Consider the following 19,199-nt stretch of genomic DNA (forward strand, 5'->3'; position numbering starts at 1 on the left):
TTGAGTGACTGAACTTGAACTTGAGGGGGCTAGTCAGCTAGCAAGAAAGCTGCGCACGGATGCCAAGCATTGCTGATTTAATTTTGGCGAAGCCATTTGCCAGTCTTCCTTTCGAGGAAAAAATTAAAATTAAAGAGCAGGGTAGACCAACGCCTCAAATTGACTTGGTGAAAAAGGTAGGGAATAATACTCGTTCCTTTCAGCTCTCCTGGTACGAGAAAGTGAATTGGCTAACAGCAAGTGACCCACATCAACAGTAAATAGGCTACTTTAGTAATATGTCATGGATGGACCAAAAATATAGAATCTATTTAAAATGTTTATGCTGAGTATATTATATTGGAATATATATTTTTCTGGATATGAATTAAACACAGCTACAATTTGGAAAACATTTTTAAACAAAAACACAGCCGAGAACATTTCACACTACAGACCTGGATTAAAAGTGAAGGGTTATCAAAATTGTCAGTAAAACATTTCTCAGTCAAAATAAGTAAAATATAGGGAAAGTGTGTTTGAATGAAATGTGTGGCACCCAGCTCTATGTTTGGCTCCCCAAGGTCAGTGCTTGTGCCTATTCCAGAACACTCTGCTGTTACTGCTGAGGTTCCTGACAAAGAGCTGCTTTCAATAATGATCAATTTTTAAACAACATGCCACAATTTTAAAATATAAAATATTAAAATATACCCCTCCCCCCCCAACACCACCATCATGTATATTGGACAGTAGGCTAATGGGCCAAAAGAACCTGTTATTTCACAGTTTGTGACCCTGCCAACAATCAGCCAGATCAGAGGCAAGAGTATGGGCAAAATTGATGTGTTTTTTCTTTTAAAATCTGGAAATATCGTAACCGACCAGCCTCCCCTGTTTGAAAGACTACCAGCCGCCACTGCCATGACCATATAGTGAAGGGGGTGCTCAGCATTCTCATTTGTTTCGCTGAACTGAATCAAGTGTGTGCAATTTATTCTGATTATACATATGTGAGGGACGTACTGTATGGACACCGTGTGTGTGATGAGTTTTCTGTCTCTGTATCTCAGGTCTAGAGTTCCCGTGGGGGCCGAAGCCCTTTGCGGAGGTGGTGGCTGGACCCCTGCTCAGTAACAACAGGCAGCCGACAGACAGCAGCACCCTGGAGGGCTCCTACGTGGGGGTTTACTTCTCTGCTCACTGGGTGAGTGGAGTGTCCACTTCCTACACTTCATGTTAAACCACTTAGAAACGTGCATCAAGAAGCGAGTTCACCGAACACTTAAAAGTCACTGCTATTTCCATTAACTTTAAACGTCTCCACTAGTTAACAAGTCGTGACGTGTGGATGCAGGTCACTCGTAGCCCTGTGCCAGTGCTGTGCCTTTTCACCGCAGAACAACAAGGTGACTTGAGCATTTCATGGTTTTGAAGCCTGCCTCCAAGCCATCTCTGATTGTGCACTCAAGTGAGGGTTTAAAAATTAATCGTGCGCCGTTTCTCCTCCACCACACCGAGCTATCAGTGACTCAGCTTGTGTTCGTCAGTCATGTGACTAACAGCAGGCGTTTCGCCATCACATGATCCATGATAAACTCCATCTCCTTATGGATATAACCACATTCCTGACTTCTATTATTCCTCCCCAACTGGGAAATGTCACGCTGTTGGAGAAAAAACAAGAGTTTGAATGCTGTCACACAGTGAGGTCCAGAAACCTGAGAGCGCTAGAGAAAATGTTTCTATTTAGCATTCTTTTCTAATTTAATACAACATTTATTTACATGAATTTCTTAGTTTCTTTGTATTTGGTTTGTCCCCTTTGTCCCTATGAACACATGCTTCAGTAGAAGAGATTAGACACGAGAACAATCTGAGCTTTTGTACAAAGTAGTTAACATGGTATCGTGGTCACATGGTCACTATCACAGTTTTGTGTACATTTAAAGTGCTGATGACACGAACATGACTCTATGCAATTTCTTTAAACTATACAACATGGCAAACATGTTAGATTTCTGTTATAATTACGTGAAAAGCAGCTGTTGTTATGCGAATATCCAACTTTTAATTGCGCAGCGCAAGAAAACTGGGTCCGTGGCTCGCGGCCATGTTGTGACGTCAGCGGAAGAACACGCTGCGGTTCACTGGCTGTTCTACTCTGGTTCTACTCAATGGAAATGGCGCATGAAAACGCCGGTGAACTCTCTAGTGCTAGCTCTTCCTCTTCTGGGAGTCTAGAATTGTGTTGATCTCTTCCGAATAGAATCTATGACAGCCTACCCTCTTTACCCTTTGCCTCTCGTTGCTAGGCGGCAGTTACATGAAAGCCGCAAGCTTTCACAAGCAAATACATGACTGATATCACGCCGACTTTATGATTACATTTATGATTATCATGTAGAATCTATAGCTCTACGTACCTTTATCTTATGTCGTTTCACAACACATGTTCTGACAGGAGGACTGTCTTTGGATCCGGCATAGCTACTAGTAGATCCCCTCCGGAATACTGGCAGTGTTGCCAGATTGGGAGGAATCCCGCCCAGTTGGGCGGTTTCAAGTGCATTTTGGTGGGTTTTGAACATATTTTGGGCTGGAAAACTTCAGCAGTATCTGGCAACAGTTGAAACCGTTCAACTGGGCGGGAAACCTCCCAATCTGGCAACACTGTGTAGGCACTGCTGATGGTAGTAACACACGTTTGTGATGAACTGAACACCCAAGAGATTATTTTAAGCTGGGAAGGGTGTCAAAACAATCCAGATCGAAGTGTTCAGAGCACAGGACGGATGTTGGTGAGGGCTCCCACTTGTCACGAGTGCGCCTGACTTGCTTCACCCACTTCGCATACAGCTCGGGATCTCTGGGAAACTTGAATAAACTTACCCCATCCTTGTGGGTTTTGGAGCAAAAGCCGGCAACACAACGTGAAGGCATAATAACAAATATATATATATATATATATATATATATATATATATATATATATATTATATATATATATATATATTATATATAAAATAATGTATAATAATAATGACAAACTGAACACCTGTCGCATCAACAACAAACTGGTAAGTTAGGAGGAAGGTTCTTTCGCTGACGTCATATAGCTCCTCCTCCTCTTTCGTCTCCTGGGTGCTGCAGCCCCGTCAAATTTGCCCAAATAGCCGCGTTTTTTATCATAACTTGTAAAATAGGCGCCTTCGTGAATTAATATATGGATCATCGGGAATTACTTTTTATGTTATAAAACATCGCCAAAGATGTCAAAAACGTGTCATCAGCACTTTAAATAGGGACCTAGGAATGGAGCAGGTTCTTGAATATTCACGATACTGAATGCTTACTTTCTGGATTAAATATTTAAAAATTCTAAAACCTGTTTATTTACAATTTTAAATGACAAAAAAAAAATCCAGATTTTCAGTGTGGTTTGTGAGTCTTGGACCTCACTGTAAATGGTCTGAACACTAAAATGTATTGAAGCAATAAAAACAGGATTTTTTTTTTTTATACACCCCCCTCTTCCACTTTTCTCACCAATGTCGTCGTAGCCAATTTCCATCGAGGCACATGATGCCAGCCGACTGCATCTTTTCGAAATGCTCCTTATTAAACGTTAAGGAGTGGTGTAACACGCTATCTGGCCACTTCCGGCACCCATAATTGGCTAGTGTCTCCGTAATTGGCATGGGAGAGAGTATGCCATGCCACCCGTCCCTCCTTGGCCAATTTTGCGCTCTTAAACTCCCAGCCACGGATAGCAGTGTCATCAGTGGGATTTGAACTCTCAATGTGGCATCATTGAACTCTCCCATGTCCGGATGATGGCGAATGTTTTTCTGTTACGCCACTGGAATCTCTTTTCTATCTTTATGATGGTGTCTTCATTTGGATCATATAATGTTTTGCCTTTGTGCAAGAAACCACATGTTGCCATAATAACGCCTACCTCTGATTATGTGATGGGGAACCCAGTGGAAACGCAGGTCGCGTTCTCAGAAAAGGTTTGCTGGTTCGCTGAAACAACATCTGCACCTTGTCAGGGAAAAGTCTTTGCCAACCAGTTAAAAAGCAGGCACCTACATCTAGAACCTCTGGTATCAAATTATCCATGACACCTTTTGATTTTTGTCCATGAACACGACCTTCCGTAACCTCCAATAACCTCAGGCAAGCAAGCATTGTGTAACTGCGCTGTTCCATTTGATATTTTTTATGCTACAGAAATAAAACAAAAACCTCCCCGAGACATCATTAGGAAGAAACCTTGAAGGGAATCAGACTCCAAAGGGAACCCGTATGCTTCTGGATGGTGTTGGATTATAAATAATTACAGCATACAGGTGTAGAAGGGTAAAATCTAACTCTGAGATGATAATGGTGTTGAAAGGATGTTCAGTATGAGCAGCTTGTAAATAAGAGTCCTGGGATAAAATAGCAGGCCATCGTTATGATTACAGTATCAGTTCTTCTTATGGTACGTTCCGTTTGTACTGAGTCAAGCAGTTGGGATTTCTAAGTTCCTAGTCAGGAATATCAACTGGAATTTTGGCCCTGAAGTTGAATTTCTGACTCTGGAGAGTCAGAGGACCAGGATCAACCCCGAGTTCAAAATCCAAGATGGCTGCTCGGTGCATCAACAGTAATGCAAGCTGTAGCAATCAGTGTTGGAGTCGAATCACTAAACCTCAAGTCTGAGTCCAAGTCATTAAAGAAAATTGAGTCGAGTCTGAGAACAAGACTCCACCCGTACCAGCTAACGGTGGCTGTTGCTGGCTTTATGCGAAAGCATCTCTGCTACTGTGTCAGACTAACGTTCCTGCTCGACTGCCACATTTTAGTGAACAGGCTACAGATAAAAAGCTTGCTCATCACTCAGCAAGCCCCGCCCACTATCAACAGGGCAATGAACATAGCATGTCCCTTCCTTCTCTGGGTGGAGTCTTAGCAAACGACGATTGAAGTTCGAGGTCGTCCCCGTCGTCTCCTCGATAGTTCTTCTACATATGGAACACACAGCAGTGCATTTTTTCCCGCTGCACGAGAAGTCTGTACAAGCAAAGCGGGCAATCCTAGCGGCGTTCTCTCCAGGCATTTTAGCGCCGTTAACGTTAGTTTGTTCCTGAACATGATGTATGAACAGGTGAATGTGCATTCTCTTCCGCAAAATTAGTATAAAAATTAATGTAGGTCTAAATATCTCATCTCATCATCTCTAGCCGCTTTATCCTTCTACAGGGTCGCAGGCAAGCTGGAGCCTATCCCAGCTGACTACGGGCGAAAGGCGGGGTACACCCTGGACAAGTCGCCAGGTCATCACAGGGCTGACACATAGACACAGACAACCATTCACACCTACGGTCAATTTAGAGTCACCAGTTAACCTAACCTGCATGTCTTTGGACTGTGGGGGAAACCGGAGCACCCGGAGGAAACCCACGCGGACACGGGGAGAACATGCAAACTCCACACAGAAAGGCCCTCGCCGGCCCCGGGGCTTGAACCCAAGACCTTCTTACTGTGAGGCGACAGCGCTAACCACTACACCACCGTGCCGCCCAGGTCTAAATATCTTATGCCAAATTATTATGGCATTACAAAAAATAAAGAAAAAAATCAGGGTCCTCGTTTCCAATTTATGAGTCCAAATGCAGTTAATGCACGAGTCCAAGTCAAGGCACGAGTCCTTAAAATTAAGGCACAAGTCAGACTCGAGTACTACAAGCCTGGTAGCAATATACTGTTTGTTAGCACTTCTGTCTTACAGGTCTCATTAAATTAGTCCTGTATGCAGTACTGTCCACCCGCTGTTGGTGGACGTGTTGCTACGGGGTTTGTATGCGCAAAATACCATGGAATCTGTGGCTGTCAAGTGATATTGCTAACAATGGCTAGAACTGGTATTGCTAATTGCTGGGATTGGTTATCCAACTCGTACTGGAATTCAGATCGGGTGTGACATCATTCCCAGTTCCGACTTCCGAGGTAAACGGAAGGCTGCATTAGTAGGTCCAAATCTACAGTATCCAGGTGAGATTATCTACAGAGACGGGTGGTACAGTTGTTTAGGAGGATCAGACTAAGACCTGAGCAAATCTCAGGCTCATCTCATTGCTCTTTTCCTGTTGTGTGTGTGCACGTGTGGACGCAGTGCCCTCCCTGCCGCAGTCTTACCCGAGTGCTGGTGGAGACTTATCGGAAAGTGAAGGAGTCTGGACACAAGTTTGAGATTGTGTTTGTGAGCGCTGACAGGTAAACATGCCGACTTTTACACCACCAAACGTCTGTACTGATGAGATTTCACCAGCATTGGGTGTGAAATAATGGGTTTGCTGAAAATCTCATAGGAAAATCCGAGTTAGCGTTTAACATGTGACTGACTGACTTCTTTGATTTTATGTAAATAATAAAACATGACTTGGCATGCTATTATAGGAAAATAATCAACAAGGCGGTGGTGTGATGCCAAGCTACTATTGCCGGGTTTGACGTGACGTCACATCCGCCTCATTAGTTATTCAGAACTTTAGCTGGTGGTCTACCAAAGCTCAGTTGACAAAGTGTTTGTGCGGAGAAGGTGCATTGCTCGCTCGCATGAAAAATGCCTCACGCTTGCGTTGTTTTAAGTTGTTCGAATCGATCAAACCATGAAACTGATAAAAGTTTCTTCAGGGTTCCCCGTGAAGTAATAAAAAGGGTGAACGAACACAGGATTTCACAAAGACGTGGAGAAAGGTGGCTTTTGAACCCCTCACTGAAATCGAAGAGAGCCGAGTCGAAGCATGCTGGAGTTTGCAGTGATCACTGGGTGAAAGGTTTATATCCCTCTCAGCTCAGTCCTTAGTGTTTTCCAAGTACTTTTCTCGCTATGTGTCGTTATTTTACAGTACTTTTTTTAGTCCCGAAGTGCTAAAGTCCCCAGCTGTTTCTTTGTTTCCTCCTCACAAAGTCCATATGCATGAAGGTCGCGACAAAATTCTTCCCCAGTCGTACAGTTACAATGCGCCGTGATCACTTCTCCGTCTCGTTTAACTCAGATCCAGGTCTTTAAAGGGGTTTCTGATGATCTTTGTGAATGATTTAGCTGAGAGATAAGAGCCAACACAAGTGAGAATCAAGCAAACTGTTTGTTTACACTTCAACTTGCAGCACTTCGTTGTAAAGACACGAACGAAAAGCTTAAAAAAAAAACTTAGATGGATAAAAACGATACAGGATTCATTCGGCAGCGACTTGATCCCGAGGTCCTTTACCCAGCCACATACAAAACAGTTGTAAGCCTCCGTACTCTTCCACGCTTTCATCTGTTTTGCGGTGTAGAAGGACGTCTGCAACACCAGATAGTTGGAGATGTCGGGGAACTCGGCTGAAGGGTAGTTTTCGAGATCGTAAGACAAATCCTTCTTTCCCAGACTGTAAGGGTCGATTCCATTGCACACAGCAATCTCCTGAATATATCTAAAGCCAGCAGCGGCTTCTACTGTAGATTACGAGCGTCCTCTGATAACTTATCGCTAGCTGTTTGCGCTACGGCAGCCGTTTAGACCACCAGCTATTTCACTTCCGGTAAAACTTTCCGCTAAAAAGTCATGTGACTGAAATCCAGCAATTATCACCTCAAAGTTGATTACTTTCCAATAATGGCACTTTCTGAAGTGTTTTATTCCTTTTATACCACAGCAAAGTGTCAGTGATTGCATGCTTTATTTATTAAAAAAGAATCATGCTTTTTATCCATTTCCAGTTACATTTAAAGATGTACAACCTTCCTGATGCGCGTTAGTTCCTTGTCATCACTTATGTTATATACACTATGAACATTTGTTAACACGCTTGCCTCTCTGCACCAATATAACCCTGTGATTTGCCTTGCAGCTGGTATCACTGTTCGAGCTGCTGTTTATAGAAAATTCATCAACACCTTCTGGCCAATCAGAATTTAGCAGTGCTGTGGTATAGGGTGCGGTAGTTCCAGGGTGTGAACTTGTACAATTTGCATATTCATACATAGACTGGGTAGAAAGAAAGGAGGTATGTTAGTGAGTTTATTGATCCCAAGGGAAATTGTGGGTTTTTTTTTTGTTGTTCATTTCTTAACCATTATGAAGTGAAAATTCTTCTGTGTATTTTCCCTGCTGTCAATGGAGCTGTACAACTAAATCTAGAAAAAAAACAAACCACGATCTTTGTGCTTCCAGATCAGAAGATTCCTTCACGCAGTACTTCAGCGAGATGCCGTGGCTGGCTGTGCCATACACAGACGAGGCTAGGAGATCCCGCCTCAACAGGCTCTACGGAATACAAGGTGTGTAACTGGCAGAGGGTGTGTGTGTGTGTCCCTGTGGTGATGCAGAAGCCCCTTTTGCACAGTCTGTTCATGGCGGGAACGTCACGCCTTTATTCCGCCTCACCGTTCGATATAAAACGTATGCACATGGAATGGTGGGTTGTTAACGTTCCGCCTCTGAGCCGGCAGCAATGGAGGTCAGGGAGCCGAAGAGATATCTGTGTAAACGGGAGAGCCGGGGCAGGGGTGTGACGTTTTGATGACACTTGTCTGTGACCCTCCACCAGGGGATTTAAAAATCTCTGAAGAAACTGTTCTAATGAGGGGGTCGTCTTAATGGCAGTAGAGCAGGATCTCTGTTTAAAAGGGGCTTGAACTCAGAAAAGCATGTAAAGGGGGAGGAGTGAAGGAGGGAGGCGCAGCTGTGGAGTTTGAGGAATGTGGGCAGCTGATCAAGTTTGCTATTGAGTTACTGGGGGATGCTGCTCCCCCCCCTCCCTCCCCCCGTCTTGTGGCTTTTCTGTGAAGACCAAAGCTGGACATGTGTTCAGTGAGATTCCTGCCCTGCCTCTCGGGAAACTTTTTACCTCCACATCAGATGGACAGCTGTTATCAGGTTCTGCCTTTCAAAAGCCTGTCTTACTGCAGCTCCCTGCAGCTGTAATGCCTCCTGGTGTTGCTGTTTCACGTTGGGGGTCGCTGCAGGCATGTAGGCAGTTGATTGGATAAGACTGAATGCAAATGAGTAATTCCAGCGTTATGGACGTGACACTTGAACTCAAAATGGCAACAAATGACCCAGTGCATGTTTTATCGTCTCCCAGTATTTAAACAGGTGTTGCATATTTTAAGGCTGTACCATACTGGAGAAGTGATAGAACAAGAACAATTCCCATAGTACATCTCGGGCATGCCAGAAAACGCCAATAAAAGATGCGTTATGGATGTGACAGAAAAAGTATCACTTTTCTTGGGTGACTGTACATTTTTATCAAACTCTGTGAAATTGTAAACCTAATGTCGAAATGGAGATATCCGTTTGATAGAGGGGTCCAAGGTGAATATTAAAAAAAATCTTTGTTTAAAATATTTTGTATTTCATGCAGAGTTTCGGAAGGAAAAGTCAGCGTTATGGATGTGACGAAATTCCGTTATGGATGTGACGCGTCTGAAATAGACATGGCATATGTTTAGAAAATCAGCAATTTAACCACCATAACCCTTTGAAAAACTCTCTAAATATCAGCTAAAACTATCAAAGTTCTTAAATAATATTTAGGATGGCTATTGTTTTGCTGTTTTGTGGATTTTAGCATACATTTCTGTGGCTTGTGGCAATAATATAGAATTGTACATGATCAAAGTTGATTTTAGCTTGGGTTTTACATTATAAGAAAGAAAGACTGGCAGTGACGTATTAGGTTGGTTACAAATTGGTTCAACTTATTCACATCTGTAAAATACAGGCCTAGGTGATATCTCTGGGAGTGGTTTTGATGCATTACATGTTGCTTTATTTTTGCATGGTGAGGTTGACATTTACATGGAATTGCCCAATTCCAGTTTAACAGTGGACGTTGTTGCAAAGCAGCTTTACAGAAATGTGTAAATTCCTGATCTAAACATCTCTTTAATGAGCAAGCCAATGGTGGCAAGGGAAAAACTCTCTGAGACGACAGGAAGTAACCTTGAGAGGAAACGGAACCCATCTTCATCCAGGACTGAATGAATTCCAAGCAATGCTGAGAGAGAAAACTCTTGGACGTGTTTAATAGCTACAGATGACTGGCAAAGGAAAAGTTGGGCTGTGGGGGTATTTATTTTTGCTTTGTGTCGAATGGTCCCCTTAGAGAGGAAGCATCACTGCAAATCATTCTTAAAGGAGTACGCCACCCCCAAGTGAAATTGAGTCAGTCCCTGCAGTCCCTATGTAGAGTTGGATGAGTGAGCCAAAGCGTTTTGTAGCCGACCCAGCCATTGTCCTGATCTGGAAACGTCCCGGTTAGCTTTAGCTTAGCGTAGTCGCTGTAATCCGGCGTGTCCAGCTAGCATTGTCGTTGCAAAAGTGAATCAAATAACTCAAGATTTTTTATAATTATTTTCATGACCTGTACATTCACATCGAGTCCACATATCAATGCAAATTAACACGAAGGGATTTACTAGACCAGTTTATATCTGGAACTATTTTCGGCCACAGCACAGGCAAAGCACCGCTGCAGGCGCAAAGACACCGCGCAGCACCTGAAAACCCTGGTTTCCCTGGTAACACTGATGTATTGACGGAAGTTGTGGTGCTGCGTGGTGTCTTTGCGCCTGCAGCGGTGCTTTGCCTGTGCTGTGGCCGAAAATAGTTCCAGATATAAACTGGTCTAGTAAATCCCTTCGTGTTAATTTGCATTGATATGTGGACTCGATGTGAATGTACAGGTCATGAAAATAATTATAAAAAATCTTGAGTTATTTGATTCACTTTTGCAACGACAATGCTAGCTGGACACGCCGGATTACAGTGACTATGCTAAGCTAAAGCTAACCGGGACGTTTCCAGATCAGGACAATGGCTGGGTCGGCTACAAAACGCTTTGGCTCACTCATCCAACTCTAGGGACTGCAGGGACTGACTCAATTTCACTTGGGGGTGGCGTATTCCTTTAATTGTTAATCCTATGATGAAACGGCTGTATCCTGTTGGGAGTGGTCTCTTCCAGGATGTCCCCGCCCCATCCACAGGGCACGAGGAATGGTTTGATGATGTAAATCGTACACTATGGCCTTCGGTCACTAGATCTCAGCCCAGTCCGACACCTGTGGGAGGTTTTGGAGTGGCGTGTTTTGTGAGATGACTCACAAACACCGTCATGTTCGTCGCTCCAGTACAGTTCCAGAGACTTGTAGAATTGATGCCAAGGAACGTTAAAGCAGTTCTGGCAGCTTGTGTTGGTTCAACACCACTTACTTCCCAAGATGGTGGTTTTTCCCTTTAATTTGTCATCCACTTGTCTATTTGGAATCGTCGAACACATCAGGTTTTAATTACGCTCATGCCATAAATGAGGCTGAAGCTGAGCTGCATCAAAGATGTGAAAATCTACCTGTCGATCTAATCTCATCTGTGTCGTTGGTCTATATGGTAACGTTCAGGTGAGTTCCTCCATGACGTGTCTCGCCCGATCATTCACTTAATTCTAACGTGGAGCAAATATGCTACGTTTCTATTAATAAACCCATCTCTCTTGGCCAACTTAAATTTGTTCTGGCCCAAAATAAATGTGTAGCATGGCGTTTTTCATTATAGCAATGCCAAACATCAAAGTAAGTGTTGGTGTTAAGTATAACATTGCCTTAGACTTTTGTTTATCTAAAAGATAAGTCCTCTCTCTTATTTTACCTTATTACTTCGGTACTTTCCCCTTTGCCTGTTTTCTTCCCCACATGGTTTTTTTTTTTTACCCTCTCGTTATCTCTTTCATCTCTTCCCCTCTGAGGCGGTCGGTCAGTTCTTCTTGGCTCCCAGCCTGGCTCGGCTGGAATGAGTGGAATTTGTGCTGTTTGTACGGTAAATGAGGAATCGACAGAGCTGCTGACCAGCCGCTGCTCGCTCACTGACGGAGTGTGATAAGAGCACACAGTGCAACCACCGTACAGTATAGCCGAGCTCAAACAGGGCCTGAGAGATCAGTAGGGTGCAGACACATCTCCTGCTCTGTGTACGTGTGTGTATACACTAATCCTGCCCTCAACCTGTAGACACCAGACTGCTAGAATACAACACACACACACACTTGCTTACAAACACACAAGTTCTTAATGTAAAATGAACCGAAGTTGTCAGTCATCATTTGCTGAGTGTTACAGACATTTGCCATTTGGTTTAATATTTGATGTGGCATCGATTCACCCATCAGCCAGAACGTTAACACCACTGACAGGTGAAGAAGTGAATAACGTTGATTATCTCTGTACAGTGGCACCTGTTGAGGGGTGGGATATATTAGGCAGTAAGAAAGAGAACAGTCAGGGCTTGAAGTTGATGTGTTGGAAGCAGGAAAAGTGGACGAGCGTAAGGATCTGAGTGACTTTGACAAGGGCCAAATTGTGATGATTAGATGACGAGATCTGAACATCTCCAAACTGGCACATCCTGTGGGGTGTTCCCGGTCTGCAGTGGTTAGTACCGAATAAAAGTGGTCCAAGGATCCAAAGGACAACCGGTGAATCAGTGACTGGAGCACAAACTGCTGAAAAAGTTAACGCTGACACCTTCCTGTTTTAGCCAGTGTTAACGTTTTCAGCAGTTTGTGCTCCAGTAGCTCTTCTGTGGGATTGGACCATATGAGCTAGCCTTCATGCCCCATGCAAATCAATGAGACTTCGACACCCATGACCCTGTCGCCGGTTCACCGGTTGTCCTTTGGATCCTTGGACCACTTTTGTTCGGTACTAAGCACTGCAGACCGGGAACACCACAGGATGTGCCAGTTTGGAGATGTTCAGACCTCGTCATCTAATCATCACAATTTGGCCCTTGTCAAAGTCACTCAGATCCTTACGCTCGCCCATTTTTCCTCTTCCAACACATCAACTTCAAGAACTGACTGTTCTCTTTCTTGATCCCTAATATATCCCACCCCTCAACAGGTGCCACTGTAATGTGATGATCAATGTTATTCACTTCTTCACCTGTCAGTGGTGTTAATGTTATGGCTGGTCAGTGTGTGTTTATACACACGGACGGAGATATTTTAAGATGGGTGAAGTGACTCTCAAACTGACAGCTTCATTATAAGCTGATAACAGAAATGTGATTGTGTGTGTGCATGCTGCAGGGATCCCTACACTGATTTTTCTGGACACGGAGGGTCACATGATCACACGGCAAGGCCGGGTGGAGGTGCTCAATGACCCGGAATGCCATCTTTTCCCCTGGCACCCGCGGCCTGTGCTGGAGCTCAGCGAGTCTAATGCTGTTCAACTCCATGAAGGCCCCTGTCTCGTTCTCTTCGTAGGTGAGTGTGTGTGTGAGAGAGAGAGAGAGAGAGAGAGCGAGCATGTGTGCAGGAAGTTGTGTTCATACCCTTCTGAAGCACAGAGATGCAGGTGTAAGGTGAACCCTCAGACCTTTATGAGATCAGGCCAGAGGGAGGCTTTCTGAGGCCATCTGCTCTCCTCCATTTCCCCTCCACCCTCCTACATTCATTTTTCAGCTTCTATTCCTTCATCCAGCCATTCCTCCCTCATTCCATTCTTTTCTACTCCTCACCACTCTTATGCTGGAATGATGGTTCATTTTGTTTTTGCTCCTCCACAGCTCCATCTCCTCTCTCTCTCTCTCTCTCTCTCTCTCTCTCATTCATTGATATACACTCTGTGTTCACCGTTTCAGATGCAGAAGAGGAGGGTGAGCTGGAGCCAGCCAAGGAGCTCATCCAGCCAATTGCTGAGAAGATCATGGCCAAGTACAAAGCCAAGGATGAGGAAACCCCGCTGCTCTTTTTTGTGGCTGGAGAGGTGTGTGTGGGTGTGTGGTTTCAGTATGACAGAACTAAAACTCACTTTTTTGGACGTGTCATAAGAAAATCACATTGATCGCAGCTCGGGCCAGAAGGTTTGATAACATCAGTGTGCTGAGTCTAAGCACAGTGCATTTTTCTGAGGGAATGGGATGGATAGCTGAAGGTAAATGGAGCTGTGAATATGGGCATCTGAGGGTACAATGTGGGTAACTGAGGCTGTGGTCAGTTGGGCATGTGGTACCGGTAGCTTAGGGTGCGGTCGGTTGGGCGTGTGGTACCGGTAGCTGAGGGTGTGATCAGTTGGGCGTGTGGTACCGGTAGCTGAGGGTGTGGTCGGTTGGGCGTGTGGTACCGGTAGCTGAGGGTGTGGTCGGTTGGGCGTGTGGTACCGGTAGCTGAGGATGTGGTCGGTTGGGCGTGTGGTACCGGTAGCTGAGGGTGTGGTCGGTTGGGCGTGTGGTACCGGTAGCTGAGGGTGTGGTCGGTTGGGCGTGTGGTACCGGTAGCTGAGGCTGTGGTCGGTTGGGCATGTGGTACCGGTAGCTGAGGGTGTGGTCGGTTGGGCGTGTGGTACCGGTAGCTGAGGGTGTGGTCGGTTGGGCGTGTGGTACCGGTAGCTGAGGATGTGGTCGGTTGGGCGTGTGGTACCGGTAGCTGAGGGTGTGGTCGGTTGGGCGTGTGGTACCGGTAGCTGAGGGTGTGGTCGGTTGGGCGTGTGGTACCGGTAGCTGAGGGTGTGGTCGGTTGGGCGTGTGGTACCGGTAGCTGAGGGTGTGGTCGGTTGGGCGTGTGGTACCGGTAGCTGAGGGTGTGGTCGGTTGGGCGTGTGGTAGCGGTAGCTGAGGGTGTGGTCGGTTGGGCGTGTGGTACCGGTAGCTGAGGGTGCGGTCGGTTGGGCGTGTGGTAGCGGTAGCTGAGGGTGTGGTCGGTTGGGCGTGTGGTAGCGGTAGCTGAGGGTGCGGTCGGTTGGGCGTGTGGTACCGGTAGCTGAGGGTGTGGTCGGTTGGGCGTGTGGTACCGGTAGCTGAGGGTGTGGTCGGTTGGGCGTGTGGTACCGGTAGCTGAGGGTGTGGTCGGTTGGGCGTGTGGTACCGGTAGCTGAGGGTGTGGTCAGTTGGGCATGTGGTACCGGTAGCTGAGGGTGTGGTCAGTTGGGCATGTGGTACCGGTAGCTGAGGGTGTGGTCACCTGATTAAAGTGAGTCTCCTTCAGCACAGAGTTAAAGCAGTGCTCCTGGAGCTGACTGAGCTGCAGGTTGTTTGCACTCTCACACACGCTGAGGATGTTCTGCAGGTCAATGGAGGCCTCGATGTTCAGCACACAGCTGCTCCAGCTGCAAACGCCTGAAATACAGAGCAGGACTATATACTTTTTATTCTCCCTCTCTCTCTCTCTCTCTCGCTCTCTGTGTGTGCACGTGCATTTGTGTTCACAATCCGCTCACTTCCTTCATATGCTATATTGCTGTTCTTATGGTTTGTGTCAGTTGTATCAGTGAAGGACCTGCAGAGAAGTTCGTACACTTACTGTAAACCGATACCAGTTTTACACACACACAAGGACATATAGACCCCTTTCACTGACGTCACCCGAAACCGGAAGTAAACAGACCCTGCGCCATATTGGAAGACCAACAAACTCGTGATAAGGGGATAATAACGGCAGCGGTATGTGAACCCACGAGAATAAAGTGGAGTGGCAAACGACTTAAACAAACAAATCTGAGCTGTTTTATTTATGATTTATTGGCCCAACAGTAGACTTGAAAGAAACCTGTGTGAGACTTGGCAAAAAACTGTGGATATAATGGATAAGTCTGTGCATGATCTGCGGACACTTTGAAGTAAGCAAACGCAAGAAATTCAGATTTAATACGTGCGTAAGATAGGCTTCTCATGTGTTTGGAGATCCGTGCTCCGAGGCAAGCGCCCCCCCCCCCCCCGGGAAAAAAGGGGCCCCCCGAAAATATCGGCATAGTTCGAACACTGAGTGTAGGCACTGGGTGTAAACAGCAAATAGTTTACAATGTCTGGGTAGCAAACAGATGGCAGAATTGGTGTCCGGTCCTCCTTATGTTTCCATTCTCCCTTGCCGCGAGTCTTATCATATGGGTCAAACCCATCAATCACAGCCAGTTTCTCCACATACCGTGCCCTTTCTGCAGCTGGTAATGTACTCACATAACCAGAATTATCATCCATCGTGTCACTTTACTCTCGCTCGTACTTTGTTTTATATTGTGAGTGCATGTACTTGGTCTTCCAATATGGCGCCTAACAAAATCTCGCGGCGCGGTGACGTCATGTGAAAGGGGTCTATACACACTACAGCTATACCTCTGTATACACACCTGGGCTATTGATATATATCCTTTAGGCCAATATCACTTACAGCTTTAAAACGAGGGTTATGTATATAACCGCGGTTCTATGAGTTTCGGATGACCGCCAGAGGCGGTGCTTTCAGCACATGGATATCCATCACACGAACGTGCAGGTCGAGTACTAGTAACAACAAAGTCACGTGTGACCTGGGTGACGTCACCCCGTGACCCCGGCATAAAAGACCGGTAAACCCAGGAAGTGACCTCTTGGCAAATCTTCTCGTGTACACTCCGAGTGACTGCCAAGCTCTGGCGGTCATCCGAAACTCATAGAACCGCGGTTATATACATAACCCTCGTTCTATTTCGTTTCTACTGACCGCCAGAGGTGGTGCTTTCAGCACATGGATGACTAATACCAACCAGGTCATGAGGAGTGCCTACCCGTACCCAGTGATGCTGCGACGGGCCTGGAATGACAGCCGTCGCCACAGGATTATGTGGGACGACATTAAGACGGTAAAACCTGGTGAAGGTGCAGCTGGAAGCCCAGGAGGCTGCGCTGCATATGTCTGAAAGGGGCACGCCCTTCAGTGATGCCCATGAGGCCACCACGCCTCGTGCAGAGTGCGCCCTGACAGCCGAAGGAATCGGGAAGCCACTGTGCCTGTAGGCATGTAATATGGCCTCGACTATCCACTTGGATAGCCTCTGCTTAGAGAGTGCCAGACCCCTCGTTGGTCCTGTGTGGCACAGAAACAGGGCGTCACTCCTACGGAAGCCCTCTGTACGCGACACGTACACCCTGAGGGCGCGAACTGGGCACAAAAGTTCCGACCTCTCACCATGGCCCGCCTCGAACGCCGCAAGGCTAAGGGGCTGGTTGACGAAGGTAGCAGAGAGGGTCTTCGGGAGGAAAGAGGGGTTAGGCCACAGGGTGACCCCACTGTCGCCGGAGTGCCACTGCAGGCACTCCCCACTGACTGACAGCGCGTGTAGTTCCCCGACGCGCCTCGTCGATGTAATGGCCAGAAGAAAAGCAGTCTTCAGGGAGAGCCATGAAATGTCTGCCGTGAGCAGGGGCTCAGAACGGTGCGTCGCAGAGAGCCTGCAGCACCAATGAAGGTCCCATGTGGGTACCCGGCTCCGTCGGGGGGGTCTCAACCGGAGAGCACCCTTCAAGAAACGTGCCACCAAGGCGTGGGACCCCACGGTCCTTCCCCCAACTCTGGCATGCTGAGCAGAGATGGCAGCTGCATAGACCTTGATGGTGGCAGGGGTAAGACCCTTATCAAAGCAGAGACTGGCGGAACAGTCGAATGGTCGGCAGGGGGCAGCATGTAGGCTCCTCCCCCTGAGTTAAGCACCAGTTGGAGAAAAGCCTCCATCTGTTGGCATAGAGGGCATTGGTGGGGGGTGCCCGAGAGCTTGCAATGGTGTTGACCACTGCCGGCTCACAAGGACCTTGCAGGGGGTCCGGCCCTTCAGCGGCCATACCCAGAGCTGCAGACGGGCTGGATCCGGGTACCAGATCTGCCCTCCCAGCTGTGATAGCAGGTCAGTCCTCACTGGCAGGCACCAGGGGTCGCCGTTCAGAAGTTGCAGCAACTTGGGAACCACACTCGGCCCGGCCACCGGGGGGGCGACAAGCAGCAGCCCGTGGTGGTCCATCGCAACCCTGTGTAGGGTTGGCACGATCAGCAGCAGAGGGGGGGAGGCATACAGCAGTTGCCTCGGCCAAGCATGCGCCAGCGCATCCTGGCCCAGGGGACTGGGGCCGTGGAGGCTGAACCACAGAGGGCAGTGTGTCGACTCCTGGCAGGCAAAGAGGTCCACCTCTGCCCTGCCAAAACGTTCCCAGATGGCGAGAACCACCGCTGGGTTGAGTCTCCATTCTCCGGGATCGGGGTCCCGGCGGGACAGCAGATCTGCTGCCCTGTTGGCAGTGCCTGGCAAGTACATGGCACGCAGGCTCAAGAGATGTCGATGGGCCCACCGCAGAAGTTGGCCAGCCACTTCCAAGCACTGGAGGGACTTTGTGCCTCCCTGGTGGTTGATGTAGTACACTACCGTGGCGTTGTCCGTCCGCACCAGAACGTGTCTGCCGGTCAGGCCTGGGAGGAAGTGCTGTAGGCCGAGGAACACAGCCCGTAGCTCCAGCACGTTGATGTGCTGCGCCCGTGCAGCACCGGGTGGAGGTGGAGACCGTTGAACCACCTCTGAAGCGGCGTAAGTCCAGAAGTCCCAGCGGGACCAGAGAGGAGGCTGCCGTAAGCATGCCCAGCAGGCGCTGAAAGGTCTTCAGGGCGAGTGACCTACCCCGTCCGAAGCAGCCAAGCAGTAGGCGGATGTTGTGGATCCTGGTCTGGGAGGGAGTTACCATCAACGACCTCGAATCCAGGTGCATGCCCAAGAAAGTCGTCTCCTGGCTGGGCACCAGCGAGCTCTTCTTGTAATTCACCCTGAGCCCCAGCTCTACGACATGCGAGAGCACAGTCGCAATGTTGGTGCGGGCCTGAGCTGCTGACCGTGAACAGACAAGCCAGTCGTCCAGGTAAGGCAGGACACGCAAACCCCTTGCCTGAAGTAGTGCCGCTGCCGCACACCCGGTGAACACACGGGGTGCCAGCGATATCCCAAAGGGCAGAACATTGAACTCGAAAGCCTGGCCCTCGAAGGCAAACCGCAGGAACTGCCTGTGGTGTGGCACAATGGGAGCATGGAAGTAGGCGTCTTTCAGGTCGAAGGTGACAAACCAGTCGCCCGCCTGGATGTGGTGTAAGACATCCACTGTACGCAGCATGCGGAATCTCATGGTCCTCAAGTGGGAATTGAGGGACCTCAGGTCGAGGATCGGGCGGATACCGCCGTCCTTCGGAACCAGAAAATACCTGGAGTAGAACCCACCTTGCTGTCTCTGCCTGTCGACGGGAGAGACTGCTCCTTTCTCCAGGAGGGTGGCGATTTCCTGCCGGGGGACGAGGGGCTTCCCCGGATGGCTCACGGTGGTGTGTTTGACCCCATGAAACGTGGTGGACGGCGGCAGAACTGGATGCGGTAACCCTCGGTGAGGGTCACCAGC

General features: G+C 47.6%; 1 protein-coding gene across 3 annotated transcripts in view; it reads left to right on the plus strand.

Annotated features, from left to right (window-relative positions):
- Nucleotides 1-19,199, plus strand: part of nxn (nucleoredoxin) — a 202,645-nt gene that overhangs the window by 171,323 nt on the left and 12,123 nt on the right. For all 3 annotated transcript variants that reach the window (XM_060943683.1, XM_060943685.1, XM_060943684.1), the window contains exons 3-7: nucleotides 1,053-1,186; nucleotides 6,143-6,243; nucleotides 8,190-8,296; nucleotides 13,108-13,287; nucleotides 13,665-13,789. In XM_060943683.1, coding sequence (XP_060799666.1) covers nucleotides 1,053-1,186; nucleotides 6,143-6,243; nucleotides 8,190-8,296; nucleotides 13,108-13,287; nucleotides 13,665-13,789 — 647 coding nt within the window. The remainder of the gene's footprint in view (nucleotides 1-1,052; nucleotides 1,187-6,142; nucleotides 6,244-8,189; nucleotides 8,297-13,107; nucleotides 13,288-13,664; nucleotides 13,790-19,199) is intronic.

The sequence above is a fragment of the Neoarius graeffei genome, chromosome 17, assembly GCF_027579695.1.
Source record: "Neoarius graeffei isolate fNeoGra1 chromosome 17, fNeoGra1.pri, whole genome shotgun sequence".
Lineage (NCBI taxonomy): Eukaryota > Metazoa > Chordata > Actinopteri > Siluriformes > Ariidae > Neoarius > Neoarius graeffei.